Genomic DNA, 22,153 nt, shown 5'->3' on the forward strand with positions numbered 1-22,153 from the left:
TAACTTGGGGTCTATATACATGGATAGACTTCAGAGGGCCCATGAAACCCCAGGAGGTATTTTTTAAAGTCTTTATTAAAGTTACTGCTTTTTCTCATGGAAATAATTGGTAATGTTGGGAGATAGCAAAATACTTTTATCAAAAGCAGGATTTATGGTCATACTGAGCTGGATTACATTTTTGGCTCTTCTTGGTCATGGCCTTGGGACTTTGGGTCATTCATTTAATTTCTCTGAGCCTCAGGTTTTTTATATGTCTGGTAGAGATTATTTACCTCAGAGGAAATAGGATGGTTGATAGGATTGGGAAAGATAATGTGTGGAAAAACTTAATACAATGTCTTACATAGTAAAAATTCAATAAATGTTAGCTAATATTAAAGTGCCAATATAATTTGTGTTTCTTCCTACCATACTTCCCATATTTGACTTGCTATAACTAAATTTTGTAAGCTGCTTTAGCATACTAAGGTGAATGTCTGATCTTGGCCTTGAGTTAGTACCCTGAGTTATGGTTAGCATGAGTAGGTTACAATGTTCCAGAAGGTCACACTGCTGAGAAATCCAGAATAGTCTTATAGGCTTTACATGGTACTAACAAGTATTCTGTCTAGACATTGAACAATCTTGTTTACCTTGGAGTGGTTCCAATAGGATTGCATGCATTGAGATGCTTTGAGTAAGGGACCTTTAACTCAAGTTGCCCAAGTTCTGTCTGCCTTATTGCCCCTGTAGTGTACATCAGTCATGAGAACCATAAGGATTTTAAGTCTACAACCTATATAGCAATAGCCTTGTAAGAATAATCCTATTTTCATGAGGTCACCTATTTCCAAAGAAACACTAATATCTAGGACCCCCTAAATATACCATTTTCTACTTATTAATGATTATAACTTAATGATCTTGCATTGTCCTTAAATACATTTTTAATACTTTTATTTATATTCTGATTATGATTCTAGAAAATTTTATATTTATAAAATGTATATATTCACACACATATATCCGTACAAAAGCAAATAATAGGAACAACCAGTTAAAGTAATTTGGTTTGTTAGAATGTCAGGATTTAGGGGAATGCTCTTTTTAGTTTAAAAATAATTTTTATTATTGATAGTAAAATCTTGGGCAGTCAGTAAAATAGTAAAAGAAAATATTTTACTCTTGCTGTGTAGCCAAACAGCAGATGGTGTCAGATTATGATTGATGCCTTAAATCTATCTCTGATGATTTTTTACTGGCTATTTGATCATAATAGAATCTCAGGTTATCCAATGCTTGGTTCTCCTTTGTAGCATTGTTATACAATCATCATCCTATCTAATAAAAGAGAAACATGGTAATTAGCGTACGACCGCTACCCTTCCCATTGGCTAATCAGGGCGATATGCAAATTAACTGCCAGCCAAGATGGCGGCCGGTAGCCAGGCAGCTTGAAACTAACATGAGGCTTGCTTGCTTCAGTGACAGAGGACTCCAACGTTCCCCGCCTGCCTTGCCGGCCTCTGAGCCTGCAGTTTGAAACATTGTAACAAATACAGAAGCTAAACAAAACCCCAGAAACCTGCTTTCAGCCAGCCGGGATCTCAGAGCTGGAGTTACACATTGTTTCGATTATAGAACCAAACAAACCAGATACCTGCTTTCAGCAGCAGAGGCCTCAGAGCTGGAGCCAGAGCTAAAGCTGGCCCAGAAAAAAAAAAAAGAAAAAAAGGAGCAGTTGGGAGCTTCAGTCACCCGCCAGCCTGAAAACAGCCCTCAGCCCCTCACCCAGACTGGCCAGGCACCCCAGTCGGGACCCCCACCCTGAAGGGTGTGTGACCAGCTGCAAACAGCCATCAGCCCCTCACCCAGGCTGGCCAGGCACCCCCACCCTGATCCAGGACACCCTTCAGGGCAAACCAGCCAGCCCCACCCATGCACCAGGCCTCTATCCTATATAGTAAAAGGGTAATATGCCTCCCAGCACCGGGATCAGTGGAGCCGCGAGGCCTCCTGGCACTGGGATCAGCGTGACGGGGCAGCGCCCAAACCCCCTGATCACCCTGCGGCTCTGTGTGTGACGGGGCAGGGCCACAACCTCCCTATCCACCCTGCTCTGTTCGTGACAGGGGAAGGCGCCCCAACCTCCTGATCAGCCCTGCGCTGTGCCTGATACGGGGGAGCTCCCCAGCCCCCTGATCGCCCTGCGGCTCTGTGTGTGACAGGGTTTGGCGCCCCAACCCCCCCCCCTCCATGGGCCCTGCTCTGTGTAGTGACAGGGTAGAGCCATAACCTCCCCATCAGCCCTGCCCTGAGTGTGAGAGTGGCGATGCCCCAACCCCCTGATCCGCCCTGCTCTGTGTGTGACAGGGGGCGGTGCCCCAACTCCCCTATCGGCCCTACTCTGTGAGTGACAGGGGGGAGCTCCTCAACCCCCTGATCCGCCCTGCTCTGTGTGTGACAGGGGGTGGTGCCCCAACTCCCCTATTGCCCCTACTCTGTGAGTGACAGGGGGTAGCTCCTCAACCCCCTGATGGGCCCTGCTCTGTGCGTGACAGGGTGGAGCTCCCCAACCCCCTGATCGACCCTGCTCTGTGCGTAACAGGGGGGAGCTCACCACCCCCCCTGATGGGCTCTGCTCTGTGCGTGACGGGGGGTGGGGGGGAGCTCCCCAACCCCCTGATCGACCCTGCTCTGTCCGTGACAGGGGGTAGCGCCCCAACCCCCTGATTCGCCATGCTCTGTGTGTGACAGGGGGTGGCGCCGCAACCTCCCCATCGACCCTGCCTTGAGTGTGACAGGGGGCAGTGCCCCAACCCCCCAATCGGCCCTACCCTGAGCGTGACTGAGCGTGGCATCGCAACCTCCCAATCCGCCCTGCTCTGTGCATGACAGGGGGCGGCGCCCCAACTCCCCAATCGGCCCTGCTCTGAGCCCGACCAGGGGCTGCACCTAGGGATTGGGCCTGCCCTCTGCCACCCGGGAGCAGGCCTAAGCCAGCAGGGCGTTATCTCCCGAGGTGTCCCAGACTGCGAGAGGGCACAGGCCGGGCTGAGGGACCCCCCCGAGTGCACAAATTCTTGTGCACCGGGCCTCTAGTCATAATTATAAGCAGCTAATTATTGTGTATTATTATGTGCTAGTTATTATGCTAAGCACTTTACATACAATGTCACATTTAATCTTTATAACCACCTTTTGAGTTAGGCCAGCCTTGTGGTCTTCAAGACTTTTTTAAGGTTAAAATTATTTTTATAACAATACTAAGATGATATTTGACTTTTCACTGTGTTGAAATGGATGGAGCACAAATAAAGGCAATGACATCAAACTGTACTAGTTGTTATTATATTCTTTACAGACAGGCACTTTAATTTTACTTTTTAACTTGAAGTTAGAAATAAGACTAAAAGGGCCAGTTCACTTAGAAATTTTCTTGATGAGGAAGTAAAAAGTATTAATTTTATTAAATCTTAAATACATATTTATGTAATATTCTTTGTGGTTAAATAGGACCTACACACAAAGCAGTTCTGCTATATACTGAGGTACAACAGTTGTCTTGAGGAAAGCATCTGCGTAATTGTTTTGAGTTGTGAGCTGAATTAGCCACTTTTTTTAAATCTTCACCTGAGGATATTTTTTCCATTGATCTTTAGAGAGAGAGTGCAAAAGAGGGAAGAGGGAGGAGGGAGGAAGGAAGAGAGGGAGGGAGCGGGGAGAGAAAGAGAGAGAGAGAGAGAGAGAGAGAGAGAGAGAGAGAGAGAGAGAGAGATCAATGCAAGAGACACATTGACTGGTTGCCTCCTGCATGTGCCCCAACTGGGCTGGGACCAAATATGCAACTGAGGTATGTGTCCTTGACCGGGAATCAAATCCACAACCCTTTCGCCCAAGGGCTGACATGCTAACCACTGACCAAACCGGATCGGCTGGTCACCTTTTTTATGAACACTGTTTTTACTTGAAAAAATGACTATGGCCCTGACTAGTTTTGCTCAGTGGATAGAGCATTGGCCTGCAGACTGAAGGGTCCCAGGTTCAATTCCAGTCAAGGGCACATGCCCAGGTTGTGGGCTTTATCCCCAGTAGGAGTGTGCAGGAGGCAGCCAATCAGTGATTCTCTCTCATCATTGATGTTTCTATCTCTCCCTCTCCCTTCTTCTCTGAAATCAATAAAAACATATTTTTTAAAATGACTATGATTATTCAGACTTGGTTATTTTGAAGACATTTTCTTAAAAGTGAAGAGAGCCAGTACATTTAGGATTAGTAAGCAACTGACAGTATTTGTTGCTGATAAAATGATAAAATTCAAGCTTTCAAGTGAAAATTGGAATTTTGGAAAACTTGTATTTGCCACCATGATCTTGACAAGTTACAAATATTTAAAGGCTTTTCTGATGAAGTTGTGGTGATTTTAATGAATGTGATTTTTTAATATATCATACACTGAAATATGTCAACATTTGGAAAATGTGCATTATTACTCAGTGAACCAATGTTTTTCAGATATGAAGTTCGTGATATAAATCATGCATGGATAAAAAAGGTCCATTTAAAATGCAAGATAGATAATACTGTATAAAAATGCATTGATATGTTTTCAGATTTCGTATTGCAACTAACCTTTAAGAAACTGCCATTGTTGGGTTTGGGTGTAGTATCAAAGAATATTATTTAAAATAATTAATCCTTCCTTTTATAACTATGTGTCTTTGTGAGATAACATTCATATATTATAACAAAGTCAACTTATTACAACAAATTGAATTTAGAAGTGGATAAGAGAATCTAACCTAAGCCAGACATTTTAAAAATTTGTAAATATGTAAAACAATGTCCTTTTTTGCTATCTTTTTAGAAAGTATTGTTATTTTTCACACAATGTTACACTCATGTTACAATATGAGTTTAGTGTTATTTAAAGATTTAGTAAATATTATAAATTTTTTGTTAGTTTTAATTTTCAATATCAAATAGTTTTAATTTACAATATCAATGTTTCACACAATGTCACACTCATGTTACAATATGAGTTTAGTGTTATTTAAAGATTTAGTAAATATTATAAATTTTTTGTTAGTTTTAATTTTCAATATAGTAAATATTGATAGAAATAACCCACATAAAGCAGTAATTTTCAGCCTTTTTTCATCTCATGGCACATAAACTAATTACTCAAATTCTGTGGCACACAAAAAATAGGTGTAATTTTGATTCATTAACACTGGGCTGCTATAGTTGTGTTGGCTGTTGTGGTTTTTTTAATTTGACAATGTAAGGGAAAAGGTCAACTATTGCATGCTTTAAAAATTCTTTGCTTCTGATTTACAAGAGATTTGATTCCTTTAGATTGACAAATTTAAGAATTTCAAGTTATTTTAGTAACAAAATACGTTAGGCTTAAACCTGGTTGAAAATCACTGACATAAAGGAAAGCTTTTTGGAGTCCTCAATAATAGTTAAGAGAGTGAAGGGATCCTGAGGTACAAAAGTTTTGAGAACCACTGAGTTAGGTAATAAGACAGAAGCATGGGCTCTGGAGTCAGGCTGTCTTACTTTGAATTCAGACACATTCCTTATTAGCTTTGTGATTCTTAGAAAGTTGCTTAAGTGCTCTCAGCTGCAATTTTCTGATCTCAAAAATATGGGTGATAATGTGAATTTTATGATTGTTAAACCATAAAGTTCATGTAAAGTGCTTAGAATAATGATTAGTATACAGTGAGAATTCAGATGTTTGCTAGGATAATGATAATTCTTGTCCCTATTTTATGTGATGAATATGAGTTTGGGTTTAGAGAACACCTCTTTGGAACTTAACAGAATTTAAACCCCAGAAGGTGAAATGATCTGAGGAGCAATGGATATGGTTCAGTTGATGTTCTGTTAAATACACGGGTAGATTGAGCAATAGTGGATCTCCATGACTAGAACATTTTGCAGTCTGTCATCTTGGAATTTACTTCCTCCTTTTTAGAACAATATATAACCCTCACAAACAGAAAGCCAATTTGATTATATATAGGAGGTTTGTTTTTTGTTTTGTTAATACTCACCCGAGGATATTTTTTCCATGGATTTTTTTTAGAGAATGAAAGAGAGCAGGGAGACAGAGAGAAACATCAATGTGAGAGGGCTGGGGATTGAGCCTGCCACCGAGGTACATGCCCTTGGCTGGAATCGAACTGGGGACCCTTCAGTCCGCAGGTTGATGCTCTGTCCACTGAGCCAAACCATCTAGGGCCAAATGGAGATTTTAATTATGTCCAAACACATGACATTTTAACCAATACAAAGAAACTTCTGCTTGGGCAGAAGCATGTACTAGGCATGGAAAAGCACAAGCAAATACCACCCTGCTCCTCAGATAAGGCAGAGATAGCCACTTATATGGAACTCTTAGTAATGGCCCTTTGCCCAGACAGAGACTTTGAAGCTATAATTAACACTTTAAATTTACACGAACACATCAAGCTTTAAAAATTAATTGCCCTCCATTTATGGATACTAGGACTTGTCAGTTTCCCCCCTTAATTATTTGAAATCACAGTCCTTAATTAAGAGATGTAAGAAACATTATTAAACGTCTGTCACATAACACTGGCACTCACTGAATGGCTATATATCCTGACCCCACTTGCTCAAAATAAATACAGGGAAACTTTGTTGTAACTTTCCTTTTTAATGAGCAAGAGTTAACCAGTGCCAAAGCTTTCTGGTTAGGCACTTCGTAGGCGGCAGTACTTTGAAAAAGTAAATTATTAGGTGGTATATAATAAATTCATGACAGTACTCTGAATGGTTTAGAGGTATCTAATCTCTTCCCAGCTAATTTGTTATTACTTTCAAGAGTCTTGGGAAAAGCCATGATCTTTAAAATTTTAAGTTAAAAATACTTTAAGTTTGATATATGATATTACATTTAGAAAATGTTATATTTGCATGCACAGATGTCTGTGGATGGTGGGATTATAGGAGACTTTTTCCCTGTGTTCCTAATGATACTTTCCAAATTTTATATGATGAACATAGGTGATTTTTATAATCAGAAAAGGCTTCCTTAAACAATTTTGTTTAAAAACTAATAGGTGGGACAGAGCAAGATAGTCATATGTGCAGAAGGGCAGTCTGGCTGGCGATATTCAGGCCTAAGCAGGGTGGGAAGAGTGTTCATGGGGATGAGTGTGCAGCCTGGTGTGGAAAGTCAGCTCAAATAGGATGAAGAGGGCCGTCATATGTTAGTTGGCAAAGCAGAGTGAGAAAGGCATCCACATGGGGCTAAGGCCTGCATCGGGTGGAGGGCACCCATATGGGTTGTACCTGATACAGGGTGTTGAAGCCTGAGTAGGATGAAGAATATGGCCATGGCTCTAGCCAGTTTGGCTCAGTGGATAGAGTGTCCGCCTGCAGACTAAATGATCCCAGGTTTGATTCTGGTCAAGGGCACATGCCTGGGTTGTGGTCTCCAACCCCAGTAGGGGGCGTGCAGGAGGCAGCTGATCAATGATTCTCTTTCATCTTCCAAAGGTTAAGATTATGAAACAAAGATTAAGGAACTGTTCCAGACTGAAGAAGACTAAAGAGACATGAACTAAATGAAACTTGTGATGCTAATCTGGATCCTTGTGTCTATATAGAACATTTTTGAAACTGGCTAACCTTGAATGGAGTCTGGGGGTTAGATGGCAGTAATGTATTAATATTTCCTGCCTGGCCAGTGTGGCTCAGTGGTTGAGTGTCAACCTATGAACCAGGAAGTCATGGTTCCATTCCTGGTCAGGGCACGTGCCCAGGTTGCAGGCTTAATCCCCAGTAGGGGGTATGCTGGAGGCAGCCGATCGATGATTCTCTGTCATCATTGATGTTTCTATCTCTCTCTCTTCCTCTCCCTTCCTCTCTGAAATCAATAACAATATATTTTAGAAAATATTTCTTAGTTTTGACAGCTATATTGAGGTTATGTAGGAGAATGTCCTTGTTTGTAGGAATTACATACTAAAATATTTGGAAGTGATGGGTCATCAGTTTGACAATTTACTCTCATGGTTCAGGAAAATATTACTTGTGATTATAGGTAACTTTTAAAAATTTATTTTTCAATTACAGTTTACATTCAACATTACTTTGTATTAGTTTTCATATTATAGGTAACTTTTAAGTTTAAGTGTGTTTCAAAATTTTTAAATTATATTATTTTAAACTAACGGGAAAGTTATATCTTTATTTTTATTTTATTTTTAAAAAAATATTTTTATTGATTTCAGAGAGGAGGGAAGAGGGAGAGAGAGAGAAACATCAATGATGAGAGTGAATCATTGATTGGCTGCCTCCTGCATGCCCCCCCAGGCATGTGCCCTTGACCGAAATCGAACCTTTGTCCCTTCAGTCCGCAGGCTGACCCTCTATCCACTGAGCCAAACCGGTTAGGGTGGAAAGTTATATCTGCAAATTTAAAGATCTCTTCTTACTACCTGCCCATAATACAGTTTTAAAGCATGCTTACTCAGAAAAGCATTTGACCACATAGTTTGAAATTTAAATCTGTACTCAAATTGATTGACCCCATTATAGTCCCTTAGAGTTAGGGGAGTGAGTATAGGGAAGATTTTATCATAATTGTTTCATTTACTGTTTTAAAATTTGTCTTCAGGAGCTCCAGTGGCGCAATCGGTTAGCGCGCGGTACTTATAAAATTTGTCTTCAAATTCAAGTGGTCAAAATTATTTCTCTTTTATGAGCTGCATAAGGTATATCACTGTTGCAATAAAAAATAATAAATATTTATATTTTACAAAGCAGTTTCACAACCATTACCTAATTTTGTCCTACCAGTCACATTCATTCAGCAAAGACAAAAAAGTAGTTATTATATTGATTTTGATTTTATAGTTCAGATATTGAAGACGATACCAGTTCACTACTTTTTCAGCGTAGGAGCCAGGATTCCAGTTCAAGAAAATATAACTTGAGTCCTAACTAAATCCTGCTGCCTTAAACAAGGAGTCATAACTTGCCCATGACTATGTGATCCCTCAGGGCCTTTTTTTTCATCAGCAAAATGAAAGTGTTGGACTCTGCAATCTTCAAGCTCCATTCCAGCTTCCAAATCCTAAAATTCGCCCAGCCGGGTGTGGTTCAGCGATTGAGCGATTTAGCGTTGACCCAGGAACCACGAGGTCACTGGTTTGATTCAGGTCAGGGCATAAGCCCTGGCTGCGCTCGATCCTCAGTAGGGGCGTGCAGGAGGCAGTCAATTGATGCTTCTCTCTCATCATTGACGTTTCTGTCTCTTTCTCCCTCGCTCTGAAATCAATAAAAATATACATATTTTTTAAATCCTAAAATTCAAGCCATAGATAATAGTAACTACAAAACCCATAAAATGACTCTTACAACTATAAAAGTATATAACTTATGTGGGGTAGAAAAACTATAAAACTTTTATATGTTTTTAATGACTTGACTATACAGATTTGTAAATGTCTTAATTTTCCTTTCTTTGGATCCATTAATAAATAGAATTCAGGTGTGATAGTGAACTTGTGAAAAGCAGTTTATTCAGGGAGGCTGTGACATGAACAATTCTGCTCCTCTCTCCTGAGATTTTGTTGTTGTTATTGTTCCAAGGAACCCTTTGTTCTTTTTAATGAGGGTAAAAACAGATGGTTTTTGAAAGAGACTTTTCCTCCTGTTAAATGAATAGGCCACTGCTGCTTTGTATAGCTTGAGGCAGTCTTATGGGAAACAGGCATTTCCATAAGTTTTCTTTGGGGTTGTGGGTGCATTGTTGTTACTGTGAAGTTATATTTTATTGGTCTGAATTGTGCAGCACTACGAGTGATATCTTTCTCTTTAACATAACTGCTCATGAGATCTTTTTGGGGGGAAAAAAAGGAAAGTTAAAAAGGAGAAGGAAAGACCATCACAGTGAGTATTTAAGCAGTGAGACTGATTGTTTTCAAACAAATCAAATTCATTATATGCCTAGTAATGAAGACATCTTAATAACAGAGAAAGCAGCCCCATTATCTACATGCTTCTATTAACCAATTTATTTTGTTTAGATCAGTGGACAGGAACACCATCTGTTAGATTTTTTTTTTCATCAAGCCTGTCCCCATTAAGAGTCTCCAGTTAAGTAACTTCAGCTGCCCTTCTGTTTAATTTTCATAGTAACTCAATTCAGGGGTATGGAGCGAAAAAAGCAGCTAAGAAGATATGGTAAATTGTACCATGCCCTCAGAGGATTTAATTTAGTCACCCCTTTAGCAAGAAAAATTAGTGGGAGGAGTTTATATGTGTTGGGAAAAAGACTGAGGAGAGGAAGGGGCAGAACTGATGGTGGATGAGGCTGCTTTAAGGAAATTGTTTAGTAGGGTTTTTTTAACTTTTTTTTTTTCTGATAGCTTTGTGGTGAACTTTCTGTTGCTCTAAGATCTCTTATTTTAAGAGTCATTTTCCATAATATTCTTCTTTCAGAACTATGAACTATACATTCATATTGGTATATACGTTTATATAAAATGCAATTATCATACAAATGTTACTGTAAATGTTGACACTGTGACACTGAAAGAGTTTTAAATTTGTATTCTTTCAAAGGTCCATGACTCCAGCTCAAGCTGACCTGGAATTTCTTGAGAATGCCAAAAAGTTGTCTATGTATGGTGTTGACCTTCATAAAGCAAAGGTAATAACTTTGGCCTTTATTAACATGCATGTATCAGACCTGTGTCATATAATACTTCTCACTAACCTTTATCTGGGGTTATTATTATAAAACATTCTGAAGAGAGAAGAATTTTTTTTTAATTAAATCTTTATTGTTCAGATTATTATATTGGTTCCTCTTTTTTCCCCCCATAGCTCTCCTCCAGCCAGTTCCCACCCCACCCTCCGCCCTCACTCCCCACCCACTGTCCTCATCCATAGGTGCACAATTATTGTCCAATCTCTTCCCGCACCCCCCACACCCCTTTCCCCCCCCCCCAAGAATAGTCAGTCCATTCCCTTTCTATGTCCCTGATTCTATTATAATCACCAGTTCATTCTGTTCATCAGATTATTTATTCACTTGATTTTTAGATTCACTTGTTGATAGATGTGTATTTGTTGTTCATAATTTGTATCTTTACCTTCTTCTTCTTCTTCTTCCTCTTCTTAAAGGATACCTTTCAGCATTTCATATAATACTGGTTTGGTGGTGATGAACTCCTTTAGCTTTTTCTTATCTGTGAAGCTCTTTATCTGACCTTCAATTCTGAATGATAGCTTCGCTGGATAAAGTAATCTTGGTTGTAGGTTCTTGGCATTCATCACTTTGAATATTTCTTGCCACTCCCTTCTGGCCTGCAAAGTTTCTGTTGAGAAATCAGCTGACAGTCGTATGGGTATTCCCTTGTAGGTAACTGAATTTCTTTCTCTTGCTGCTTTTAGGTTTCTCTCTTTGTCTTTTGCTCTTGGCATTTTAATTATGATGTGTCTTGGTGTGGTCCTCTTTGGATTCCTTTTGTTTGGGGTTCTCTGCGCTTCCTGGACTTGTAAGTCTATTTCTTTCACCAGGTAGGGGAAGTTTTCTGTCATTATTTCTTAAAATAGGTTTTCAATATCTTGCTCTCTCTCTTCTTCTGGCACCCCTATAATTCAGATGTTGGTACACTTGAAGCTGTCCCAGAGGCTCCTTAAACTATCTTCGTATTTTTGGATTCTTTTTTCATTTTGCTTCTCCAGTTGGGTGCTTTTTGCTTCTTCGTATTTCAAATCTTTGACTTGATTCTTGCGATCCTCTGGTCTGCTGTTGGGTATCTTTATAATATTCTTTATTTCAGTCAGTGTATGCTTAATTTCTAGTTGGTCCTTTATCACAACAGCTAGGATCTCACTAGATTTCATGAGGGTCTCATTAAGTTTATTGGCGGTTTCTAGAAAATTCTTGAAAAACTTTAAAAGTGTGGTTTTACAACATAGACTGATGAAAAGGGACAGACCCAAAGACTGAGAAACAGCGATCAGGCTATCAATCCCCAGAAGGAAAGTAGGGGAGGGCGGGGGTAAGGGGAAGAGATCAACCGAAGGACTTGTATACATGTATATAAGCCAAACCAATGGACATGGACAACGGGGGGATGGGAGCATGAGTTTGTGTGTGGGGGGGAGGTTGGGGGTTAATGGGGGGGATGAGGACACATTTGTAATACCTTAACTAATAAAAAAAAAAATCTAAAAAAAAAATAAAATAAAATAAAAGTGTGGTTTTAAACTCTATATCCAGTAGTTTGCTTTCCTCCATTTCTGTCATTTGTGTCCTGTTTCTTTGTCTCCGCATTTTTTATGCTTCGCTGTGTCGATAGAGTGGCTTTCTGTGCTAAGTGTCCTATACGGCCCAGTGGCTCAGCCTCCCCAATTACCTGAGGTAGACATTCTTGGTGCACCCCCTGTAGGCTTTGTGCACAGTCTTGTTGTAGTTAAGCCTTGATTGTTGTAGGTAACACTGGGAGGATTTGACCTCCAGACTAGTTGGCTTTGAGAATCAGCTGTGTCTACAGTGGGAGAACTTCTGTGCTGAAGACACCCTTATGGGGCAAGACTTGCTTCAGTGGGGCTTTGGTGCTCACTGAGTCTGCCCCCTGAGTGTGTCCCTTGTGGATCTGAGGAGTTGTAATTGGATGGTCCCACTCTGACCACTGGGTACACTGGCTCTTGGTGCTAATCTAGCCTCTGCCTGAGGCTACCCAGCAGAAGCCAGCTAGCTGTAAAGCAATGAAAGTTGCCCTGGGGCCTTGGGGCAGTTTGTTAAGTAATTTTCAGATTACAATAGGCCGGGCCTTTCATATGCAAAAGCCTTTGTGCAGGGCTTGGGCAGGGCGGGGTCCCAGGGGATCAACAGGACGGGCGGAGCAAGCAGTATGGCTGCTCTCAGTCCTGCCTTCAGAGGTCCTGGCAATCGCTGCGAGTGCCTCCAAGAGAAAGCTGCCCTCGAGTTCCATTGATGCCAGACAGTCCCGTTTCTCCCATATGAGTCTGGGTCCCCAGAGACTCGCCGGGAACTGGAGCTCAGAGCCTGAGACTCCCTCTCGATTGAAAACGACAACCACGCCCTCAGCCGCCAACCCTCTCCGCATGCACCTCCGCACCTTTGTATTTTACTTCTGCACTGCACCTCCTCTGAGTCTCGGTATGCTTTTCTCTTTCCATCTAGTTGTAGAATTTCCACTCAGCCAGCCTTCCTGTGGTTCTGGGTGATGTCCGTTCCATCTTTTAGTTGTATTTTTGAAGTGGTTGTTCGAGGCAGCAATCTCTGGTGTTTACCTATGCCCGCCATCTTGGTTTCTCCTCTAAAGAGAGACGAATTCTTGTTAGACTTTTAAGTCTATCAATTGAGTCAATCAAGTGTATCAACTATTGAAATGAATTGTCCCTTTGTAATTCCACCATCAGAATTCAAGTTTCACATCCAAGCCATCAAAATATATAACATCTAGAGCAAAAAAAATTGTTTTCCTAAAATACAGATATATTTGAAAATGTTGAGTGGCATCCATGTATGTTTCACAGCCAATGTCACATATATCCGAATCACTTGGAGCATTTACTAACTATGCCGATTCCCAAACTCCTCCAAGATTTACTGAATTATTTTGGAGAAAAGGCTAAATTTCTAGATTTATTAAACATCACAAATGATTCTCACCTATGCTTGAATCTGAGAACCATTGGCCTAAGGTAGTAGTTCTCAAAGTGTGATCTCTGAACCAGCATTTAGCATATTGAGGAACTTGTTAGAAATGCACACTCCAGGCCCCATCCCAGAATTACTGAATAAGAAACTTTGTGGGCAGAACCCAGCAATCTGCTTAATCAATCTGTCCAGGTGATTTTAGTGCACATGGCATGAACACTAGTGGCTCATTTGAGAACCACTGGGTTATGATATTGGGAACTTGAGCTCTAATCCTAGTTCTGTTTAATACAACCTAATAGAATGAATACTTTAAGGGCAGATGCTTGACTTCTCTCATCTTCAGCTACTGGCTGGGAGGTTGAGGAGTTTGTGAAGGAAAGGGCTCAAGGGATAATCAGAGTTTCATAGAAGAACTTAACTAGGATGCATGAAGAGAGGACTCAAAACTAGGTCCAGCCCTAGCTGGTTTGGCTCGGTGGATAGAGCGTCGGCCTGCGGACTGGAGGGTCCCAGGTTCGATTCCGGTCAAGGGCATGTACCTTGTTTGCGGGCACATCCCCAGTGGGGGGCCGGGGGTGTGTGTGTGTAGGAGGCAGCTGATCGATGTTTCTCTCTCATTGATGTTTCTAACTCTCTATATCTCTCTCCCTTCCTCTCTGTAAAAAAAATCAATAAAATATATTTAAAAAAAAAACAAAAAACTAGGTCCAATGAGAAACAAGCAAAGGAATAGGAATACTTGGCCCACAGAAGAGAAAGTTGGGAAGACATAATATCTGTCTTCGTGCATTTAAAGAATTGGTGTGTGAAATAGAGATTTTACTATGACTCCAAGATATAAAACTAGAGCCAGTAAAGTAAACTACAGGGAAATTCTGTTCAGCATAGTTTGACAAACTGTCTAACAGTCAAAGCTATTCAAAGAAGGGATGGACTACCTCATAAGATAGTGAGCTTTCTATTGTTAGAGGTACCCCATGGTAGGCAGTACAGTCACTTGAGTGATTGAACTAAGGTGACCTTTCAAGCTTCTCCCAATGTGAATATCTGATATCTGAAGTCTCTTCCTTAAGTTAGATTAATTCTATTACAATTTCATTGCATGTTAGTGGTTTTTCTAAAGATGTTGTTCCAGATTGTTTTGGGCTGGGCACTATAACTTTGAATCTATGTAATCTGTGAATCTGTAAAGTAGATGGTAGGAAGATGAGTAACATTAGAATAGCTATATTTCCAAAACTAAAATTGTTTGGTTTTGCTCTTAATTCCTGCTGGAGCCTGGCTATTGATTCAGTAATTATCTGGAATGAATAGAGGAGTCAGGTAACAAGTTCCTTTCCCAAATGTTGTAAAGCAAATTGTTTCTTCAGAATGTATAATTGAGAGATATTGTTGTACCTACAGGCTTTAAGAGCTTAAGAGGACATCTTCTGGGAAATTCTCAGTTACGTAGTCGTTGAATTGGAGTCATATAATTTCTGCTTCTCGATTGTGCTTGCACGTACACATGTAGGCACTAATATGTTTTTCTATACCCAATTGAGGAAAAGAAGTAGTCAAGAAACCTTTAACTCTAGGTTTTGATTACTTATCTAAATAAGTAATCATCTGTAGAAATTAACTCAGGTGAAATTTAGTTTCCTTGAGTTACAGACATATAGATGATTAACATCTAATTTTTAAATTTTTCTCTAAGAAAAGAGGCATGTAAATGTGACTATGTTTTATCTGACTATTCTTTCTTGACTTGGGGATAATATTTATAATTTAATATACTTAACATAATAATTATAAGAACCTACAATTCTCTCACATTAAATTTATATAGTAATAAAGTTAACTCCTTATCATGATTTTTGAAAGGATGACCACTTTATCATAAAAAAAAAAAAAGCCTGGCTAGTGTTGCTCAGTGGTTGAGTGTTGACTTATGAACCAGGAGGTCGCAGTTCAATTCCCGGTGAGGGCACATGCCTGGTTTGCAGCTTCAGTCTCCAATAGGGGGGCTGCAGGAGGCAGCCAATCAATGATTCTCTCTACCTTGATGTCTCTCTCTCTCTCTCTCTCCCTTCCTCTCTGAAATCAATAAATATATGTTTTAAAAAAATAATTGTTGAAAGTGTTTATTGGTATACTAGAGGCCCAGTGCATGGATTTGTGTACTGGTGGGGTCCCTCGTCCTGGCCTGCGCCCTCTTGCAATCCCAGACCCCCTCGGGGGATGCCGGAGAACCAGTTTTGGCCTGATCCCTGCTGTGCATTTGTGCACTGGGCCTCTAGTATGCATATAAGATCTTTGGTTAATCTCTTTCTACCCCCTCTTTCCTCAGATTCATCAGTCTGTTCCACGTTTCTATGCCTGTGGTTTCTGCTCCTGTGTTTAGCCTCTGCCCCCTGGTGGTCAGTGCACGTCATAGCTACCAGTTGGCTGGTCACTTAGGCTTTTATATATATAGACTAGAGGCCCAGTGCATGGGGTGGGTGGGGGTGGGGAGGGCCCTCAGCCCAGCCTGCACCCTCTCCAATCCGGGACCCCTCGGGGGATATCCAACTGCCGGTTTAGGCCCTACTGGGGATGTGCCCGCAACCAAGGTACATGCCCTTGACCGGAATCGAACCTGGGACCCTTCAGTCTGCAGGCCGACGCTCTATCCACTGAGCCAAACCCATCAGGGCATCTATGTAACTGTTTTAATGGTCACATTATATTTCACCAAAGAATGGGCAATAATTTAACCCTGGAGGTTGGGTACTTAGGTTATATCCAATTTTTCACTCTTACAACATTCTGAATATTTTCATGTATAAAGCATTTTCTGTGATTTGAATTATTTTCTTGGAACAAATTACAGAAATAGAATTACTGTGTCTGATTTGGACATTTTAAAGATATTTGTGATAGGTAATAACATTGTGGGGGTTTTTTAATGTGGCAGAGTAATGACATTTTTACATAGACCGAATAGTCCCATGGATTATTATGTTAGGTTAAGCTTTATTATTCATGGTATGCTTTGTAACTCTTTTTGGTTGTTGATATCTTCAGATTCTCTAGTAATAGTCAGCAGTGTGTTAAGCACTTTGCTCAAGACTGAAATGCTAATGCTTCTCTTTTTCAGGACTTGGAGGGAGTGGACATCATCCTAGGTGTCTGCTCTAGTGGCCTTCTGGTTTACAAAGATAAGCTGAGAATTAACCGCTTTCCTTGGCCCAAAGTGCTGAAGATTTCTTATAAACGTAGCAGCTTTTTTATCAAGATTCGGCCTGGAGAGGTATAGAATTTGTGTTTCTTTTCCCCCACCCCCGAATCAAACACAGACCATGTCTACAATATCTCGTCGCTTCCTTTTTTTCTTGTTATGTCATCTAAGAGGTCTCTCTATAGTATGCAGGAGCTGATATTCTGTTTTCTCAATCAGTCCTGTAATGCTGCTTTTCCTCCTTGCTACTGGTTTTCTGGGCTTTTCTCTTTATGTAAGTAAATATACCATGGCCAAAAGTGAAACTTGCATTGATAAACTTGTTCCTTGTTTACTCCAGGTAAAATCTTCATGGATAATGGTTTTAAATTGAGTAGCATGAGATTTTTATTTATTTATTTATTTATTTATTTAATATATTTTATTGATTTTTTTACAGAGAGGAAGGGAGAGAGATAGAGAGCTAGAAACATTGATGGTAGAGAAACATCGATCAGCCGCCTCCTGCACGCCCTCCACTGGGGATGTGCCCGCAACCCTGGTACATGCCCTTGACCGGAATCGAACCTGGGACCTCTCAGTCCGCAGGCCGACGCTCTATCCACTGAGCCAAACCGGTTTTGGCAGCATGAGATTTTTAAATTGAGGAGTTTAAGTTACTCATGTTTTGTACCACCAATCTCTTACTCATTTAATTAAAATGTGTTTATATGCGTAGCTTCTAGTAGTTACTGGGAATATATTCCAGGCTCAAGTTCTAGATTTTTAATAGAGTTGTTTAACTTTGTGTCAGATAATTCAATTATTAGTTGGTGGGCAAGTTTCAGGATATATTAATGCTGACCAAATTTAACTTTTATATTAAATAGTCATTATGTATAGAGGAAAATTGTTTAAGTAGGAATTAAATTTTTTTAAAAGTTCTACCTCTTACTCTGCCAACTACTAAGTAAAAGACCCTGGAGAAATCTAAGACTCAGCTTCTTTATCATTCAAGGTGGAAAATACCTTCTCTGTCAGGGTTGATTTGAAGACCAAATGAGAAGACAGCTGCAAAAAGTCTAAGCTGGAAAACATTATATTAATTTAGAGGGTTTTTGTGTGTGTATATCACCATCTGCTGGTGGAAATGGCTCATTATTTGAGCATGGAAATACTGGATGTTCAGCCTTAAAAATCTCATAAGAATGATCATTGAAGCATTTATTTAGTACCATAATTATTTACCTTGTGCCTTTCACAGAACAATCTCTGTCTTCTGTCAAAGAGTTTCAAACCAAGAGTCATTCAGTCAACAGATATTTATTGAGGGCATTCTTTGTGCCATGCACTACTCTAGTGGGTAGAGACAGTGAATAAAAGTCCATTTATTTTTGTGGGAAGACGCACGCGCGCACACGCGCGCGCACACACACACACACACACACACACACATTTTAATAAATTTGATAATAGAAGTTTTTGGTTTCTTTAAATGTCAATTATATAATATATACTAAAATTGCAGAATTCTTACTTTAAGAACACAACCAGGAACAACAGTAGGATTTCAATAAGTGTAGTATTATGACTATAGTAGATGATTTGGAAGTAGCATGGTTTAGTGGAAACCAAGAAATTCTAGTTATGCCACTTTATAACTGTGAAACTGAGAAGTAACTTGTCTGACCTTAGTTTTTTCATGTGTAATACTATCTAGTTATAGCATATTGGCAATAATAGGCGCTAGAAATAAATGTCAGTTTCCTTTCCATCTTAAAAAGTATGCTTAAAGCAGACTAGCAGGATATGGTTTGCTTCAGTCAAAGAGGTATCAAGATAAATTAATAATCAATTAAAGTAAAAGAGAGAAGGCAATTACTAATTCAAGAATTGGTTAGAGCCAAAATCTTTCATCTTTAAAAAAAATTTTTTGTAATCCTCACCCGAGGATATTTTTCCATTGATTTTAGAGAGAGTGGAAGAGAGAGGGAAAGACAGAAATATTGATGTGAGATAAACACATCAATTGGTTGCCTCCTGCATGAGCCTGAACAGGGCCAGGGCTGAGGATGAGCCTGCAGCCTTGCAACCGAGGTAGGTGACCTTGACCGGAATCAAACCTGGGATCCTTCAGTCCACAGGCCGATGCTCTATCCACTGAGCCAAACCGGCAAAATGTTTCATCTTTAGCTCCTATTACTAAAAAAACAATAAATAAGTAAAATTGCATAATAATATTGATTGATTGGAGGAATCATCTACTATCTCATTCCCTGAGCATTAAGTAGTCTAGTATCCCAAGTGCAAATGATGACTAAGAAAGAGCCCTGTCTGGACAATCAAAAGGTAACTTAATGATGACCCAGAAAAATGTACTCTGCATGTGTGTGTTTCTGAGCGAAATAAGATGCATACATAATATAAGATGCATTTCTTGGCTTCCTTGTTGTGGAAAAAGCCACCTCGGTGAGTAAATTTCTTTTTGTAAGTAGGAAAATATTTTAAATATTTTATGCCTTTAGGGATGTTCTTTTTATTCTTTTTTTTATTGCCTGTTTTTAATATATTTTATTGATTTTTTACAGAGAAGAAGGGAGAGGGATATAGAGTTAGAAACATCGATGAGAGAGATTGATCAGTTGCCTCCTGCACGCTCCCCAGTGGGGATGTGCCCTCAACCAAGATACATGCCCTTGACCGGAATCGAACCTGGGACCCTTCAGTCCGCAGGCTGATGCTCTATCCACTGAGCCAAACCGGTTCGGCATCTTTTTATTCTTGATGACCTTTTCTGTAGTACCATATTTCTCTGGTCCTTATCACTATAGTCAAATAATCCTTTATGTTCAATGTTTATTTGTGTTTTTATAGCAAGAACAGTATGAAAGTACCATCGGATTCAAACTTCCCAGTTACCGAGCAGCTAAGAAATTATGGAAAGTCTGTGTAGAGCATCACACATTTTTCAGGTATTGTTCTCACTTCAGTATTTTTCAAGGATCACTTGTTTATGCAAGTTTCTGTTTTAAGTCTGCTATTAAAATTCTCTTCTTTGAATGGCTGACATTTTTTTATTTAGCTCAGGTAAGACCATCTTAAGCAAGACAGAATTAGTCCAGTTCTCCTTTGGATTGAAAACATGCCTCAGCATTCCCAGAGCACCTTTCTGTGTGTGGTAGGAGGAGGAGAGAAGTGAGGATAGGAACCTGTGTTTCCTGGGGGCTCTGTGATTGCTCTAACTGGAGTTGCAATCAGTCCTATCAGGAGGAGGCACCCTGACCATCTCCACATGCAATTTCTCTAAGTACTGCCTAGCTACTTTCTGTGGGGCTTTTTAACTGAAAGATGAAAGGTATGAAGCTGATCATTATCTTGGCTCTAATCAACCCAGAAAGGGAGCACAGAGAACCATCTTTGAAGCTCAATTGTGTCAGAGGATCAGAAGAAAGTTTTCTTTCCTCTGGTTTTCAAGAGGCCATATCATTAACCCCCCGTCTTCATTTACCAAGCATTTTCTCAGTGTAGGTAGTGTACTAGGCACTGAGACTATATATACTACAAGATAGTTCTATTCCCTGTCCTGATAGAACATACAGTCTAGCAGAGAACACAGACCTTAGATTACTGTATTGAAAGGAGAGTCAGCTTGTTATTGTCAGCTTGCCTTTTTAAGAAAAGTTCTTTATTATGGAAAATTGCATACATAACAACAGTAAAGAGACTAGTACAGTAAAGAGACTAGTATAATGCATATCACCCAGCTTCCATAATTATCATCCCAAGACCAGTCTTGTTTTATCTATTATGCCACCCAATTCTTCCCACTACTTCCTAGATTATTTTGAAGCAAATCTAAGACCTCATGTCACATCATTCATAAATAAACTTGACTCTCAAATGGCTCTCAAGAGAGAGAATCATGATATATTTTCCTTCTAGTTGTATTTTTCATTTCATACCTAATATTACAGCACAGTGGACAGGAAGAAAAACCAGGGAAAATAACATTTAAATTCTCACTTAAAAATAAAACATGAGGATACATTTTATACCCAATTAAAGAATCTTAATCATTGACTTTAAGATTTTTGTTTATGCTTTCATCATCCTCTTCTTTAAAATCAAACCAATAGAATAGAGTTTTTAAAAAGGGTAAGGAAAAGTAAAAAAAAAAAGTTATTTTGAGTGTTTAATATCTATGCTATAGATTTCAGCTACAACCAGTGTATTTACTTGTAGGATAGCATATTTAAATCCATTGCATCAAAATAAGAAGCTATATTAACATGTAATGCTTCATTACATAAAAGAAAGTCAGTATTTGCTGAATTAAAATAAACGATCCCCAAGGAAAAAATACTTTTTTTTATAGTATTTGATGTAATAATTTATGTATTTATTCAGCAAACATTTATTGAGTGCCAAATTCATGCCAGGCACTATGCCAGAAGTGAAAACATAAGGATGAATAAGTGGAGACCAGCACATAAATTGTTTCAATTCATTGTAGTAAATGCTGTGACTAAAGAGAGCACAGGGTACTGCATAAGAAGATGGGGTTCCTAACTGAGTTGAAAATACACTAAATAACCTATTAAATAGGTTACCAAGGATTAATTGAGTTTGGAGTGCATTTGAGAAAATTATTCTAGTAGAGTGGAAAAAGAGCTCTGATTTATAATAGTTAAGATTTGGAAACAGCCTAAGTGCCCCATCAGCAGAAGAGTAGATTAGAAAACTGTGGTATATCTACACAATGGAATACTACGCTGCTGTATGAAAGAAGGAATTTTTACCATTTGTAACAGTGCTGGGGTCCAACCCCAGCAGGTCCAGGGATCCCCAAAGGTGTGGACGGAGTCGGCGAAGAAGGAATGACACGGAGACAGCGTTCAGTTGATCAGCAGCCTAGCCAGGATCTCCAGCCAGGATCTCCAGCCAAGTTCTGGTCTGGATCTCCAGAGAGGTTCTGGTTAGGATCTCCAGCGAAGTTCTGCCTGGGATCTCCAGCCAGGTTCTGTGTCCATGTTCTCTTGCTAGGTTCTCCAGCCAGGTTCAGTTACCAGGTTCTAATTAGGTTCTCTTGCCAATTTCTGTAGTCAGGTTCAGTGCAGGATCTTTTGCCATGTTCTCTCCAGCGAAGTTCTTCTGTCTGTGTAGGTTCCTTCTTCTGAGTTCTGTCTTCTTCGTTCTGTGTTCTGAGTTCTGTCTTCTTCGTTCTGTGTTCTGAGTTCTGGCTCTTGCTGTCTTGTTGTATCTGTATTTATACCAGTTGATTCAATCCTATCAATCTCTATTAC

The 22,153-nt window shown here is 39.7% G+C and overlaps 1 protein-coding gene across 44 annotated transcripts in view; it reads left to right on the forward strand.

The window, feature by feature from the left end:
• Positions 1 to 22,153, forward strand: part of EPB41 (erythrocyte membrane protein band 4.1) — a 166,447-nt gene that overhangs the window by 86,282 nt on the left and 58,012 nt on the right. For all 44 annotated transcript variants that reach the window (XR_004973887.1, XR_004973889.1, XR_004973888.1 and 41 more), the window contains 3 exons: positions 10,594 to 10,681; positions 16,791 to 16,943; positions 19,725 to 19,822. Coding sequence is in view for 36 of the 44 variants with exons in the window: in XM_036348079.1 (XP_036203972.1) it covers positions 10,594 to 10,681; positions 16,791 to 16,943; positions 19,725 to 19,822 (339 nt within the window). In the remaining 8 variants the exon portion in view is untranslated. The remainder of the gene's footprint in view (positions 1 to 10,593; positions 10,682 to 16,790; positions 16,944 to 19,724; positions 19,823 to 22,153) is intronic.

Source organism: Myotis myotis, unplaced genomic scaffold, assembly GCF_014108235.1.
Source record: "Myotis myotis isolate mMyoMyo1 unplaced genomic scaffold, mMyoMyo1.p scaffold_m19_p_2, whole genome shotgun sequence".
NCBI classification, from domain to species: Eukaryota; Metazoa; Chordata; class Mammalia; order Chiroptera; family Vespertilionidae; genus Myotis; species Myotis myotis.